The 15760-nt window shown below is 41.2% G+C and overlaps 1 protein-coding gene across 2 annotated transcripts in view; it reads left to right on the top strand.

The window, feature by feature from the left end:
• Nucleotides 1-894: 894 nt before the first annotated feature.
• The window catches only part of API5 (apoptosis inhibitor 5), a 34617-nt gene continuing 19751 nt past the window's right edge, over nt 895-15760 (top strand). For both annotated transcript variants that reach the window (XM_027837772.1, XM_027837771.1), the window contains exons 1-4: nt 895-1005; nt 11000-11161; nt 12867-12960; nt 14660-14725. In XM_027837772.1, the coding sequence (XP_027693573.1) occupies nt 937-1005; nt 11000-11161; nt 12867-12960; nt 14660-14725 (391 nt within the window). In that variant the 5' untranslated portion in view covers nt 895-936. The remainder of the gene's footprint in view (nt 1006-10999; nt 11162-12866; nt 12961-14659; nt 14726-15760) is intronic.

Genomic DNA, 15760 nt, shown 5'->3' with positions numbered 1-15760 from the left:
CTCTAGTCTGGAGCCTTTCCCTAAAGGCTGAGGAAAGCAAAGGAGCATGACTTTGGAGCTGGAAGGAACCTTAGGAGCCGTCAGATTGTTCGAGAGCCAACTTGAACATGCTGAAAGAGCCCCTGGTTAAATTTTCTGCAGGGGCATCGACACCACCCAAATCTGCAAATACTACGAGTCTGGGCTTGATTTATATTTTTGTTTGATTGTCTCGATTTAAGAAAATGATTGATAATGCTGATGAAACTTAAAAGTGTGTCCTGCTGTACATTTCTCTACCTCGCCCCCAGGGTTGTTAAACACTGGCTGGCACATCCCTCGTCCAATGCCCTCTTTACACAACTGTGAACGCAAAGGAACCCGAGCCCCACAACGGCCGAGGAGCTTTGTCCAAGGTCACGAATTAAGTGGCTGGCCTTCCGGAAGTGCCATGTGCTTATCTACCCCTAAGCTACAACTTCTGTTTCCCCATCTTCACAAAGAAGAGGCTGGACGATTTGGCGGCTTCCAGCTATTTAGTCCTTCCTCTCTCTGGGCCTCAGTCTCCCGATCTGCATAAAGTAGCGACTGGACGAGAAGACGTCGGCCCAGCTTCCGAGAGCTAAAGGACTCTCTCCCAGCCCCGCGTTACACGCGGTCGTGCGGCTGAGTCTCGCTCCTCCAGTCGCTAGGGGGCGCAGCCAGCGCGCCAAGGCAGAGGCGTTCGGAGCGGCGGCCGCTCGCGGTGGCGTCCGCCGTCGGGCCATACGATGTCACGCCATCACGTCGGGCAGAGGGCGCGGGGCGGGGCACGCCAGGCGGGTCTGTGTGCAGCGGCGGCGGCGGCGGCGGCGGCGACGACGACGACGACGACGGCGGCGCCAGGAGCGACAGCGGCGGGAGCGAGCGGCGGCGGCGGCGGGAGCTGCGCCCGAGCCCGGCGCGCACCCAGCCATCATGCCCACGGTGGAGGAGCTTTACCGTAACTACGGCATTCTCGCCGACGCCACGGAGCAAGTGGGGCAGGTGAGCGGGCCCGGCCGGGCAGCGGCGGGAGCAGGCCGCGGCGGCGGAGGCTTCTTGAGTCCGAGCCGCGTCTCTGCCTCCTCACCCCCATGCAACCTTGCGCGGGTCTCGTCTCGCTGGGCCTCGACTTCCCCATGTGTAAAGCCCTTCCGGTGCTTGGCAGAGCTCTTAATTTCTCGGAGCCTCGGTTTCCCCGTCTGGGGAAAGTCAGTTAAGCCCCGTGGGCCTGGCCTCCCCATTGTACCCCCCTCCCTGCTGGGGCGGCTGACTTCCTTTCCTTGGCCTCAGTCTCCCTGTCTGTCATGTGCGGGCTAGGCGGTTACCCTCCGCGGCCTCAGTTTCCCCTCTGTAACAGGCTCCCCTCCCGGTGCCGCGGCACATCTCCGTGCCTTGGTTTCCCATCTTGTTAAAACCGGAAATGACTCCTGAGGCCTCCCTCCTCGCCCGGGCCTGGCGCTGGTGGATCGGCCGCCCCGAGGGCTGTTCCCGGAGCTCCGGGCCTGGTCCGGCCCCTTCTAGGCCCGGGAATCTTCCGCGGCTGGGGCCGGGACGTGGGCGCTCTGCGGGCAGGACCTTTTTCGGTTTTGTTCTCGGCCCCCCCCGTAAATACTCGGCAAAAAGCGCGCCCGCGGACCACCCACCCCCCCGGGGCTGCGCTTCCTGCGTGTCCCCCGTGCCTCCGGGCGCTCGGAGCCTCGTCCTGCCCCCACGTGGGCCGGCGCTGGCCCCCGCCTGGGAGGCCCGCTGGCTGGCAGGGCGCGTGGCCGGCACTTTGCCCCATACGTCAGCCCCATAGTAAATAGTATTTTTGAAAAAGTAGTATTACTTTTGAAACTCCAGGCATTTCCGGGGCAGAAATTCGTGAGACAACAAGTAGTTTCAGTGTTTCTCCCCGTTTGCTAAGTCGGGGTGTTCAGCGCAAATCTCTCCGGCGGTTTAGAAGTCCCTAGTTAACAGTGAATCAGACTGACCCCTTAGAGAGGGGCAGTGGTTTGTCACCTGAGGAAAGGGCCTGGGGGTAAAACAAAATGACAGGAAATGTAGATGTAATAATTCCGCTTTCAGTGAGGCTCTGTCCAAGCGGCCATAAGCATTCTTTTTGAAACTAACCGTGTTGTATCATCATCACTGAGCCTGTTGAAAGCATCTGGGAGTGCTTCTGCTAATTATCTCCCAGGTTGTAGTTGAGGCTGAGAACGACCTGACTCGGGCTTTGCCATCTCAGGACTTGCTGTAATTCAAGATGGAAGTGCTTTCCCGAAAATGGGGAATTTTTTTTTTCTTAAATATTTGGGGCTTATTTTGGCAAAGTCTGAGATGAAAATGTGCCCATTTCTGATATGAGTTTAAAACTTCATTTTACTTTTCCAAATTAATTTTATTTATAATCAATCAACAAACATTTATTAAGCTCTTCCAATTTGCAAGCCATTTGGGACAGCTAGGTAGTGAAATGGATAGAGTTCTGTGCCTGAAGTCGGAGTTCAGATTTGGCCTCACTTATTAGCTGTGTTACACTGGGCGAGTCACTTAGCCCTATTTGCCTCAGTTTCCTCATCTGTAAGATGGGTTGGAGAAGTAAATGGCAAATCACTCCAGTATCTCTGGCAAGAAAACCCCAAATGGGGTCACAAACATGACTGAACAACAAATTTGCCAAACTCTGTGCTAAGCTCCAGGGATACAAAAAAAGGCAAAACCAGGAAAGTGTAATGATAAATATCTGTTGAGCACTTACTCGTTTATAGGACACTGCTAGACATGAGACAGAATTTCTAAGGTACCAAATTCCTGTCTTTGGATGAAGGGGAAAACAGTTCATAGAGGGCTGGGTGCATTGAAATGCTAGAGTCAGGAAGACAAGGTCAAATTTTCCTTAAACAATTACCAGCTTTGGGGGCAGCCAGGTGGCGCAGTGGGTAGAGGGCTGGCCCTGGATTCAGGAGGACCTGAGTTCAAATTCAGCCTCAGACACATAACACTTACTAGTTGTGTGACCCTGGGCAAGTCACTTAACCCCATTGTCTAACCAAAAAAAACAAAAACAAACAAACCAAAAAAAAAAACAATTGCCAGCTTTGTGACCCTGGGCAACTTCTCTCAGCCTCAGTTTCCTCCTCTGTAAAGTGAGGGTGTTAGATGTGATGGCCTCAAAGGCCTTTTCCAGCTCCAGTTCTATGATCCTGGGAACTCAGGCCTGAATTGTTTGTATTAATGGAGGGGAGGCTTGCAGATATGATGATGAAATGGGGGGGTGGTTTTACCTTCTTGGTTGTCTTGCTTCAGCTGAAAAAAGCTTATTTTTCCTTGAATACAGACCATCCAGGGGAAAGAGAGCCAAAAGTATGGGAGGTGGAAAGAGAAACTAACCTAGAATTAATTTTTTATGAATTAATTATTGAGGATTGTTCTTATAGCATCTTTACCTGTAAAACTACAAATTATTTTACATGAAGTGTTTAATATAGCTCTCAGCACAGTCATTCAGTCCTGAGTAAGTAAATAAATGTTCTGTGCTCGGTATCCTCATTACCACCCTGGTGCCCCAAATATAAAGTAACAATTTCAGGTTACTGAGAGACCTTGTCACAATGAAGTGATTTTCCTTAAGTTTAAGTAATTGAGTTTTAAGAAAGTAGATACCATGCTACCAAGATTTCACCACGAGACAGAATTTTCTCCTGTTACTTATCTGGAAGTAATAGGGAGACAGTATACACACATAAGAAGGGATCATGGAGTTGCAGTTTGTTGCCCTGAAATTGTGGGAAGTTTTTTGACCAAAAGAGGAAGGGGGCAAAGCCAGCGTAATGGAAGTGCCAGTCATCCTTTTCCTGTTTCTTAAAAGGAAAATAACTGCTTTTGATTATTTCCATCCTTCCTCCTCTAGCACCTTGCTTCAGCTGTCATCCTTTTTTGATTATCTTCAGTTTATCCCTCTCTATTCCATTCTTCCCTATCTGCCTACAGAATTGATAAGGTTCCCCTTACCCTTCTGCTCACCTATCTATCTTCTCTTTACCAACAAACTTACTGAAAAAGTAGTCTTCTAATAATCATTGCCTCACTTTTTTGCCTCCTAGTCTCTTTAGACTTTTACAAACTGACTTCAATCCTCATCATTACTGAGACTTCCTTCAAAAGTCATCAGTGATTTTATTGACAAGCGGAATGGTCTTTTTGTCTCTTCTCATCCACCTTGACATCTGCAATATTTGCCATGAATGACCACTCCTTAACTCTCTTTTCCCATAGCTACACGATATCAGCCTCCTGATTCTAACAACTTTCTGTCTAGTTATTTCACTCCTTTTGGCCCCTGAAGGCTATGTTTTCTAAGACTGGGCCCATGGGCCTTATGTTCTTTCTCTGTGCTCTCTTTCTTTAACACCTTGTTTCCCCTGTGGCTTCATCTGTCACTTCCACCCAGGTAATTCTCAAGTCTGTATATTCAGTGCTAACCTTTCTTCATCTTTCCAGAGTGCACAGGATACCTCACCCTGGGGTCCTTCCTGGCAGCCCAGAGTCAGCATGAAGCATGGTTGAACATACCACAGCCAAGGTCACCCATGTGACCTTAGGCAAGGTGTTTAACCTCTTTAGGCCTTATTTTCCTCATATATAAATTGAGGAGATTACCCTCACTAATTTCTTAAGGCCATTCTGGCACCGAATTCTATGATATGTCCAAAACTAAGTTTCTTGTTTTGCTTTTTCATTTTCTGCATTTGGTAAAACCACATTTCCTTTGTTTGAAGTCTCAGGGTTATTCACCCTTCCTTTTCTGTCATCCACCTTAGCCAGTCAGTTATTAATTTCTATTTGTTCTCCTTACACAATGTCTATTCTCTTCCTAGCACAGGTGCAGACCTTTAGTAATCTCTGCTTGTACTCTTGTGTTAGCTTCCAGAAATGAAAAGTTTTCTCCTTCCTACTCTCTCCCTAGTCTAGCCCATCGTATATGCTGTGGTTGAACTATCGTACGTTTCTGGTGATGGCCCTACTCTACTTCATACTCTCACACCTGCCAAGTAGAGTTCTTAACCTGGCTTTCAAAACCTTTCTCAAATGGATATCGCCTTCTTTCCAGTCTTACCTTTCTGTCAGTTCTCTTGATGTAATCTTTGCTCCAGGCAAACTGGATTGTTCCTTCCCCATCACATAGGCCCTGTTTTTCCATTTATGTCTTTGTGCATTTTCTCTGTTCCTGAAATCAAACCCACCCTCCCCATGCCCCTGAATTCCTGACCAATTTTTTAAAGACAACAAACATGCAACCTATTTGATGCAGTCTTTTCTGCATCCTTGTTCCCAGGCCTTTAATGATAGGAATTTCATTGAAAGTATATGAACTCACCTTTCTTCCTCAGTCTCCTGAATCTGGAGAGGACTATTAGGGACAGGTGGTGGGAGGGTATCCCCTGGGAGTACCCTCCACAAAGAATTCATACTTTGTGTGATACACCCACCCAAGGTAGCTTTCCCACTTCTAAGTACATGACCCTCTGTCAAAGGGAGTGGTCAATCCTTCAGGGGATTCCAGAGCTGGCAGCTGACCAAGGACCTCTCTCAAGAGGGAAAGGAAAAGTATTCACTGAGAATGACCCATCTGGATTAGCTGTCTCAATTATAAAAAGGGGCCTCTGATGTATGGGTGCCATTCTAAATACCCCTCAATCCCTACTGGATCTCCTTTTTTTTTTTATTCTAGACATTTTTGTGTGTGGTAAAGCAAAAATTTTATAATTAAAAGAACAAAAAGAGAAGATTATTGAGGATGTTGGGTAGGTTGGAGGAAGATAATGAAGGGGGTTTTCTTAGTCATAATTTAAAAACATTATAGAGAGGTAATTATAAAACTCCATTTTATATTAGGAAATAACTGGGGAAATAGTTTAGTAGAACTGAATAGAGATCCTCAAAATGTTACCAGATACGTAAAAAAGGTCCTATTTGAGAAACTAATGGATGTTTAAGAGAAGGGAATGAAATCATTATTCAGTAAATAAGAATGGTAACAGTGGAGAGTAGTAAGATGAGAAATCAGTTTAGGTATCTCGTACATACATACCACAATAAATTCCCCCTGTACCTGTACATTAAATATTTCAGTTAAAAGAAAATGAAATAATTTATTATTGTTGAAGAGATGGTCAGTTCTTATTTACCAACTAAATTCTTTTTAGTGGGAAAGTAATAGATTTGACTAGTTAAAAGAAAAACTCTACTCAACAAAAAGATAACCAAAATAAAAAAGGTCCATTATAAAATTTAACGTTCATTTTCTACAAGTAATTGATGCAGAATTCATAAGGACAGTGTCTGGTCACCAGTAGACGCATAATGAAAGGCTTAAAGAATAACAGATTGTAAACATATATATGTATATATATGAAAATTCTCTTCAAAAGCAATGAAAATTATTAAACCAGTGTTGAAGTGGTGATCTCATATCCCTGGAGACTTTCTCAAACTATAAGTTGTGAAGAAGGTGTTAACCTGCAGTGGTTCAGAGGATTTTTTCACCCGGGGTTGTCTCTACCAATAAAATCACAAGTCCAAGCTCAGCTGCAATAGAACCACACATCTGTGTAGATGTGAATAAATACAGAGAAATAAAGGGAGTTAGAGAGGAAATACTATGTAATTGTGATTAGTTAATTAGATTTTTTCCTTTTAAGGCTTTTTAAATATAAGATCATATTGTAGTTTGTTATACTATGTTCATAATATTTTTTAAAGGAAAAAGCTTTCCCCCTCAGAATTAAAAGCATCCATCTAAAATCTCAATTTTCTAGTCAGAATATCCTTATGGCTATCTTAAATTTTTCTCTTACTTAGCAAAAATCTGATTGGACCATGGGGTTTGTTACATCTGTTGTCCTTCCAACCCTAATTTTTCGTATTAATTTCTTTTCACTTGCTCTGGGACATGGGAAGAGTTTGGAAATGAAGTGATTATAATTCATTAGTCACCTTTTTGTAACTGGTTTTTTTTTTTGTTTGTTTTGTTTTGTTTTTTGTAAAATTGAGTCAGAAAAACTCATAGTTTAATGCATGCAACTCCTGAGTGATTTATAAAAAATGAACTAGTTTTGTGTGAATTGCAAAGTGAATTTTTCCTTCAGTATAAAGAAAGTGATACCACAGCAGTACTTTTTGCTTTAGTGCATTGCCCAAGTAATTCATTAGATGGAATCAGACTCCTTCCTTCAGCATTTTGGATCCTAAATGCAGTCCGTTCATCCTAACATCTGATGGTTCATGAACTGCTTTTAAAATTTGGTTGTATTTTGGGAATCACTACTCTGACTAATCACTGGAACAGTGTGGCTTCATCACTGGAGATCTGGGAATGTTCTTTCTTTTGTGGTAGGTTAAGAGGCCTGAATCAGGTTGTGGATAAGGCATTTATTCTGATACCCTGGAGATTTTCTTTGGGCTTCACTCATTTGTTCAGTTGATTTGCAAGGGAAAGGGCATACATATAGTTCATTTTTCAACTGTTAAAACTGATTTACAGTTTGTGAAAAGAGGCACTTCATTTATTTGAGTATCTGAAATGTACCCATTGAACTGGAAGAAGAAAAGACAGAAAGGAGTGCCATGCTCTAGTTGTGAGCATGTTCCTGCAGTTTTAGTCCCTTTGCCACCGACTGCCTTTGAAGCTCTCCAGAAAGCATCCCTTTGAGTATGCTTCCTGCTTTGTCAAGCACAGATAATATATACCTCTTGGAGGTATTTTGAAAAGTCATGCCTGTAAAAATCTTTGAGATCTGTAGATGAAAGAGAAGTACAGTAACAGCATTTTTTTGTTGGGTTGGTTCTTCAGGAAGCTAGATGAAATACATTTATACCAACATCAACAATACACACAAGTTTACCTGAGAATTGTACATAGAAAGAGGCTCACTTGTATCCTAGATTTTAAAAACACAACTGCTGTGTCTGCTATAGAAAACCCATTAGTGAGATTTTTTAATTATTTTCTGTTTATCTTTATAATTGATCCTTATAAATGCAGATGTAACAACTTTTGCTCTAGTCTTTTTATAAAGAAGTAAAACACTATTAGATGTCAAAATGATTTAATCTCTAGCCTTGTTGTTCAAATGCCACAAATCAAAATTATCTGTAGAACCTTTACCTTCTAGTGATAGTCTGCAAATAGTCTGAGACAGATCTCGAGTCTGTTGTTATATGCTACTTCATTTTGTTAGTATCTAGGATTTTGATTGGGTTAAAAGGCTATAGCTAAAGTTTATATTTGCTTTCTCTGATTCCAGTTGGACTATAAATTTCAAAATTTTATCTTTCAAATAAAATTTCTGTACACAGTATTTCCGTTAGACCTAAGAAAGAAAGTTCTTATAGGAGCAAAAATGATTGTTATACAGTTTGATAGTTCATCAAAGAAGATTGGGATTTCCTTTTCTGGGTAGAAAACTTAGAGTGATCTGATGTTGGCAGGAAAAACTGTAGGAAGAAAAAGGAGTTTTTCAGACAAATTGGTCAAAAAAGGAAACTCAGACAGAGAGGATTACTCCTTGGGCAGGGAGGATGAAACAGTGGGAAGAAGACAGAACTAGAGCTGGTCTACTCTTCTTTCCTTCCCTTTTCTCTGCCAAGAAATATGATGGTGGAACTGGAAAATGCAGAATAAAAATGACTGGAGTTCAGGTCACCAAGCTCAGGTGAACTGCGTCCTGTCCTAGAATCCTGAAAAAACTGGCAGATAAGATTGATGAGCCATTGTCATTGATCTTTGAAAAATGGTAGAGAAGTATCACAGGATCAGAGAAGATGAAAGGTCCCAGTTTTCAAGAAAGAGAATAGAGCCTTCGAACTCTAAGCTAATCAGCTTCGCTTTCAATTTGGCCAACATTCCAGGGCATATTATCTAAGGGATAATTAATGAATATCTAGAAAGGGAAGTATGGTCACAAAGAGCCAGCAAGGCTTTATCAAGAACACTTCATACCTGACTACCTTCATTTCCTTTTTTGGCATAGTTACCTGACTAGTAGGTCTTAGCAATGCTATAGAGAGAATTTGCCTAGAGTTTAGCAAAACATTTGACAAGATCTCACATACAATTCTTTCAGGAAAGATGGAGCAGTTTGGACTAGCTGGTAGTACAATTTTCTGAGTTTGAAATTAATTGAATGCCCAGAGCAAAGTGTAGGCATTAGTTGTTTTGGATCAACTTGGAAAATGTCCAGTGGCATTCCCCACAGATTTGTGCTAAGTCCTATACTGTTTAATGTTAATAAAGATATAGATGGCATGTGCATCAAATTTGCAGATATATATTTGTTATTTAGAATCTTGTGCTGCTATGGACCAAAGTTATCTTGTTCTCATCTTACAGATGAAGAACCTGAATCATGGAGAGTAGTTAAGTGACTTGCCTGAGGCCACAAAGCAAGTTAGAATCAAGTCTTGAACCTAGCTTGTCCTACGTCAAATACAGCCCTTTTCCTATTATGCTATGCTACTTCAATGACACCTTAGACTAGGGCTTCTTAAATTCTTCCCACTCAAGACCACTTCAGGGCTTCTTAAATTGTGGGTCAAGACCCCACAGTTTAAGAAGTGCTGCTAGACAGCACACAGCCAGTAATGACACCCCTTATATTTGATTACCAAGTCAGGATCCAGAAATGTCTTTCAGGCTCTAGAACATTTGGGTGAATTCAGACTTAAAAATTTGATGCAGGTAAGTCATCTCAGGTTTTACCAAAATAAACCTCAAATAGTTAAAGAATAAAAAGTTGAGGGAACTCTCAAAAATGAGAGCTATCCTAAAATAGAATGAGCAACATGTAGAAATAGTAGGTTCCCTACGTTAGAGATCTATAAGTAGAGGCTGACTGACTTCATGTCAAGTATAGTGTGGAAAGCATTCTAGTTCAAGTACAGGTTTAAACTGTGCAGTCGCTTCCTTAGCTAAGATACTGGGGGTTTAAAGTGTTTCTAGGAGGAAAATTAAACGGAAATGAAATTTGGGCTCTTTTTTGTGGGGTATTATATGATCATTAGTTTTGATACACTATTTCACTGACTATATCATGTAAGAATTTGATCTTCTGGAATGAATGAATCTGTGAAAAAGCATTTATCAACAGCTTAGTGTATGTCAAGCACTTGGGACACAATTGAAATAGGCTCTGCTCTCAAGGAGGGCACAGACTAACTAGGGGAGACAATATATAAAAGGAAGATCAGCTGTAGGGCAGATGGAAGAATTTCAAATGATGCAGTGGCAGGAAGGATGGCAAGGGCCGGGGGCCCTTAGATTATATAAGGAGGTCAGATGACAAGTGACAGGGGACTTGGTAAGATTTGGTACTCTTGACTTCTCTTTGGAAGGAGTGGAATTGTTGACACCAATCTCATCCAACTCTTGTAAATAAGTAGTCAGTTCAGATGCTTAGGAACAATAGAGAGAGGGCCCTCAACTAGTGGTCAGTTTTTCTGCTGCTTAGATGATTCAAATGGATCATGGGACACCAGGACTGGAGAATGGGAAAACTTGCTCGCAGCGGTGGTAAATCTTCCAAACATCCTTGAAGTTGCTTGATTTCAGAATGACCTCATTCATATCCATTTTGTTTTTTGTGTATTTGCAGGTGTGAATTTCATCACACGCCTTGAGGTGATTGGATATATTTGGACTATGTAGCCAAATTAGGGATAATAGTTGCTCAAAACAATTGAGAATGTTTCTACTCCTAGTTAATGAATTAATTTGATTTTTTTTTTCAACTTCATTTGAGGGCACCTAGTCCCTAAATTGGGAATTCCTGTGGATTGTGCTTATTTAAAGAAAAAATTAATAGAATAGTCCTATTTCTTCACACAGTAAAATTCCTGTACAATAAAGGTGCAGTCAATCTTGATACAGTCTTATATTCACCCATTTCCTGATCAGCAGTGTCACTTTTCTGTTTTGTTTTGTTTTTTTTGTTTTTTTTTTGTTTTTTTTTTTCAGCACAAGGATGCCTATCAGGTGATCTTAGATGGTGTGAAAGGAGGCACCAAGGAAAAAAGATTAGCAGCACAATTTATTCCAAAATTTTTCAAGCATTTCCCAGAATTGGCTGATTCTGCTATTAATGCCCAGCTAGATCTCTGTGAAGATGAAGATGTGTCAGTAAGTATTTTATTAGAATCTTTTTAGAAGGCTTAAAGATGGCATTTTCTTAAAATTCTCCAAACAGATTTTCTGTGGTTGGTCATTTAAAGGGTATATTGAACTCCAGAAGTGTACTGGGAAATCAGACTTGTATCTTAATACTTTAACCAGCAGGCTTTATTACACCTGTAAAAGATAATTAGCTGTTTGTGGGCCGAGATCCTCTGACTGCTCACAGCAGGCTGCTGCTCTGATAGATATATGTACAACATATAGCAGGATGTAGGATATTGTGAGTGTTATATGTCTGGTAGTTGTTGTGAAACTGGTGTGTTGACTTGAAATTAGGTAGCAGCATGTTTTGCCATAAGAATTGTCACATGTTGTGTGTCTATTTGATTTGGTGCTTTAAGAATCCGTGATTCATCAGTCTGGCTTTTCCTTCTGCTAGTCTACGCAGTCTTTCTGTGACTTAATCTTTGAGAGTTGATATGGCTGATCAGTTCAGCACCCTATGGTGAATCCACCCAAACTTAAATGATCTCATCTTGAAGTGACAGGCACATACATAGTCCACCAAACCTTCAAGTCTTTCCTCCCTCGTTGGGGCTGACAGAGCTTGCTCCATTGACAACTTTCTGAAAATCCTCCACATTGGAAGGAGGTATCAGATGAGTACTTTAGGGAAGAGGTCATTACGCTTGTCAGATTTTAAGTCTAATAAGCCCTCCCAAGGCTAATTTATAAGAGAAACAAATTGTCAGCATTTGCCTTTCCTTCGGTCCTCATTGGGACGTGTATGTGACCTTTGGTTCTGGAAAGCTTTACCATTGGGCTTCAGGCAGGTCCTGCCTATCAGATTGAAAAGGCTTTGAATGCAAACCCATCAAGCCTCACTTTTTTGGGAGGGCCAGCTCAGTTCACCTCATTGAAGTTTCTTACCAGAAGGTTGACCACCAGGTGAGTTGTTTTTTTCAGTCGCATTGACCTCATAAAGACTGCTTTAGGAAGTGTCTCAGTTTTTCAGTCTGAAGTGTCCATACTGATTCAACCAAAGATCCTTAGAGTAAGTACCTAGTAATCCTACTAATAGGCAAGGTAAAGAAGGAGTGTTTTTTATGGACTTGTAATTCTTAGAACAAGTTACATGCCTGTCCTGGTACAGATTCCTAAGGAAATGATCGGCTGCTCAGACTCCAGATGAAACTAATGAGTCATCAGCAGTATGTACAGCTTAGATTCAGACCTATTGAAGTTTGGATTTGGGTGTTTTTGTTTGGCTTTTGGCTTTTTGGTGAATCATTTGGAATTATTGATTCATATAACCCTCCAACCCCTGGGGTTACTGAGTAGTAGTTAATTCAGAAACTACCAAGGAGTCAGTTTACCAAGCTGCATTAGCAGCAGCCATTGTCATCTTAGATCCCGAAGTCTGCAATTCACCATTTGTTCTGTTTAGTATCTCTCACTTTCCTCTTTGGAAAGCCTTCCTCTTGGAAGCCTTTCAGTGACCAAATACCAGCAGAAGATTTTAGAAACTGCTAGGAACACTCATGTGTTCTGCCTCTGAGGCTTGTAACAGTAGAATTAATTTTTTCTGTATAATTCAGATTGTTTGCCTGTTGTGATGCGCCACATATAGCTAGATGAATGATTTCTTTTTGCATAAGATTAAAGTTTAAAATGATGAATTTGTGTCACTTTTTTCTTCCATTAACCAAAGATCAGAAGACAAGCAATTAAAGAACTGCCCCAGTTTGCTACTGGAGAGAACCTTCCGAGAGTGGCAGACATTCTGACTCAGCTTTTGCAGACAGGTGGGATATTCTCTTTTTACCTTTGAAAGGCAAGGTCTGTGTGGCCAATAGGGCTGTGCTGGAGCCAGCTTGAACCAACTCAAAAGTGATGTAAGTTTTCAGTGTAAGCATTTACACTTTGGAAACCAGCAAAGGCTACAAATCGGGGTTTGATTTATTATTGTGGGTTTGTTGTTGTTTAGACTTAAGAAAGTAATAGAGAAAATATTAATCAGATTAGACTTAAAAATGTTTCACGTGCATGTTTTTTTCCCCTTGGAGAACCAGTCATTAAACGTTTGCCAGCACCCCACTACTGAGAGCCCTACCAAAGTTAGCACTCTGTGTTCATTCCTGAGGTGGGCTTGGTTTGAAGTAGTTAGTGGCCCGACCTAGCTTCTGGTTGCGTTCGTTCCTTTAAAAATCCTAGCCAACTGATAACTTTGTTCTTTAGGGATTGCCTAATTATGGCATTGCTTACTACCACGTAAGAGAGGGTTGCCTATAGTTTCTCATGTTTATTTAGCAAGACTTGAACTATACAAAGTCTTAAATTAAGAGTATGGAGTACTCTGCATTTGTTCCCGTAGCGCTTGTGTATGACTAGCATTTATTAAGTACTGACTATGTGCTGGGAGCTATGCTGAGCACTAGAGAGACATGGACAAGAAATGAAATAGTCCCTACCCTCAAGGAACTTGCCATCTATTTAGGAAGACAGCATGCACATGTGTAAATACATACAAAATAAATAGAAAGGAAAGGGGGGGGACACAAGTGGTTGGGGGGTCAGGAAAGGCCTCACATACCATGTGACAGTTGGACCCCAGCTTTGAAGAGTTGGGGAGTAAGAGGGAGTAGATTCCAGGACTGGGAGCAGCCTGCTCAGAGGCAGAGACAAGGGATGGAGTATTGGAGATGAGGAACAAGAAGACTAGTTGGAGTAACCTGGAAGTTTTCATAGTCCAAACCTGTCTCTCCCTAAATCAGCTGGCATGTCTTATGTTTGGGCAGCAAGTCATGTATATAATGAGGCTGGCCAGATAGGTTGGCACCAGTCTGTAAAAAGCTTTAAAAGCCAAAAAGGATTTTCTGTTTGATCATAGGGGTGGTGGTAGCCATTATAGTTTATTGAGTAAGAGACTAGCATAAGTAAGATCTGCATTTAAGCAATATCACTTCAGCAACTGTAGGGAGAGGAGTTTGGGGAGGCAAGAGATTTGAGAGGAAGGAAAGACCAAATGTAATAGCCTGAGAGATAGAATGAGGGCCTGGATAAGCATGGTGATCCTGTGAGTAGAGAGAAGGTAACGGAGAGGGGGTATGTTTTAGAAGTAGAAGGGAAAAGATTTGGCACCTCATTGGATATGTGGGGTGATGGACAGAGAAGAGTCACTGAGTCGTGAGTTTTCAACCCTGGTTGACTAGGAAAATGGTGGTGCCTTTAAGCATAATGGGGAAGTTTGGAGGAAGGAAGGGGTGGGTTTGGGAGATGTTTTGACATGTTAATTTTGAGATACATTTGGGACTGTAGCTCAGGAGGGAGACAAGAGTTGGATACGTTGAGAGATACCTGCCTAGGACAATAATTAAACTCATACTTTTCTAGAAAAGATTGTATTTCATGGAAATCAGAAATGAAACAGGCTTGCTCTTTGAGTTTTTTTTTTCCCTTGGTTTTTATCTTGTTTTTTTTTACTTTGTGCCACTTTTTCTCTAGATGATTCTGCAGAATTTAACCTGGTGAACAATGCCCTGCTGAGTATATTTAAGATGGATGCTAAAGGTAACAGACCAAATTCTAAGTTGAGAATTACCTTCTTTTTTAATAGAGCGGAGCATGTATTTAATGTATGATCCTTAAAAAAAATATGGTCCCTGTAGGAATTAAGAAGATAATCTAGAATTTAGTATTATTCTCCAAAACAAGATTTTATCTTCAAGTTTATGGAAATTCTACCTGTTATTTATTTATTTTTAAAACTATTTAGTTGTGTAGTTGATTTTTATATCCTGAAAAGTCCATCAGAAGTGATGGCAGAAATGGTAAGAATTAAGAATTTTCCTTACAATTTTATTAGCAGTTTGTCATGAAATTTTCTTTATCTACTTTTAAGAAACACATATAACATATAAACCATCTTTAGGAAAAAGATGGTTTGTATGTATTATAGGGAGTACGTGAAAAATCATAAATAACTTACTCCATTTTCACATAACACATGTTCATCTTTCCCATTCCAGAGCTCATTTTTTAAAAAAATTTATTTATTTTTAGTTTTCAACATTCACTTCCATAAGATTTTGAGTTTTAAATTTTTTCCCCCTCCCCAAGACTGCATGAAATATGATATAGGCTCTACATATACATTCATATTAAACATATTTTCACATTAATCATGTTGTAAAGAAGAATTAGAACCAATGGGAGGAATCATGAGAAAGAAGAAACAGAACAGCAGAAAAAGAGAGCAAATAGTATGCTCTGATCTCCATGGTTCTTTTTCTGGGTGTGGATGGCATTGTCCATGATGAGTCTTTTGGAGTTGTCTTAGATCCTTGCATTGCTGAGAAGAGCTAAGTCTGTCAAAGTTAGTCATCATACAGTGTGGCTATTACTACATACAGTGTTCTGGTTCTACTTACTTCACTCAGTATCAGTTCATATAAGTCCAGGTTTTTCTGAAGTCCACCTGCTCATCATTTCTTGTGAACATTAGTATTCCGTTAACATTCGTATATTGTTCAGCTATTCCCCGATTGATGGGCATCCCCTCAATTTCTAATTCTTTGCCACCACAAAAAGAGCTGCTGTAAGTAT

This window comes from Vombatus ursinus, unplaced genomic scaffold, assembly GCF_900497805.2.
Source record: "Vombatus ursinus unplaced genomic scaffold, bare-nosed wombat genome assembly UNPS02014822.1, whole genome shotgun sequence".
NCBI classification, from domain to species: Eukaryota; Metazoa; Chordata; class Mammalia; order Diprotodontia; family Vombatidae; genus Vombatus; species Vombatus ursinus.
Note: the sequence above shows the minus strand (reverse complement) of the source record. Positions and strands in the feature narration are given on the sequence as shown.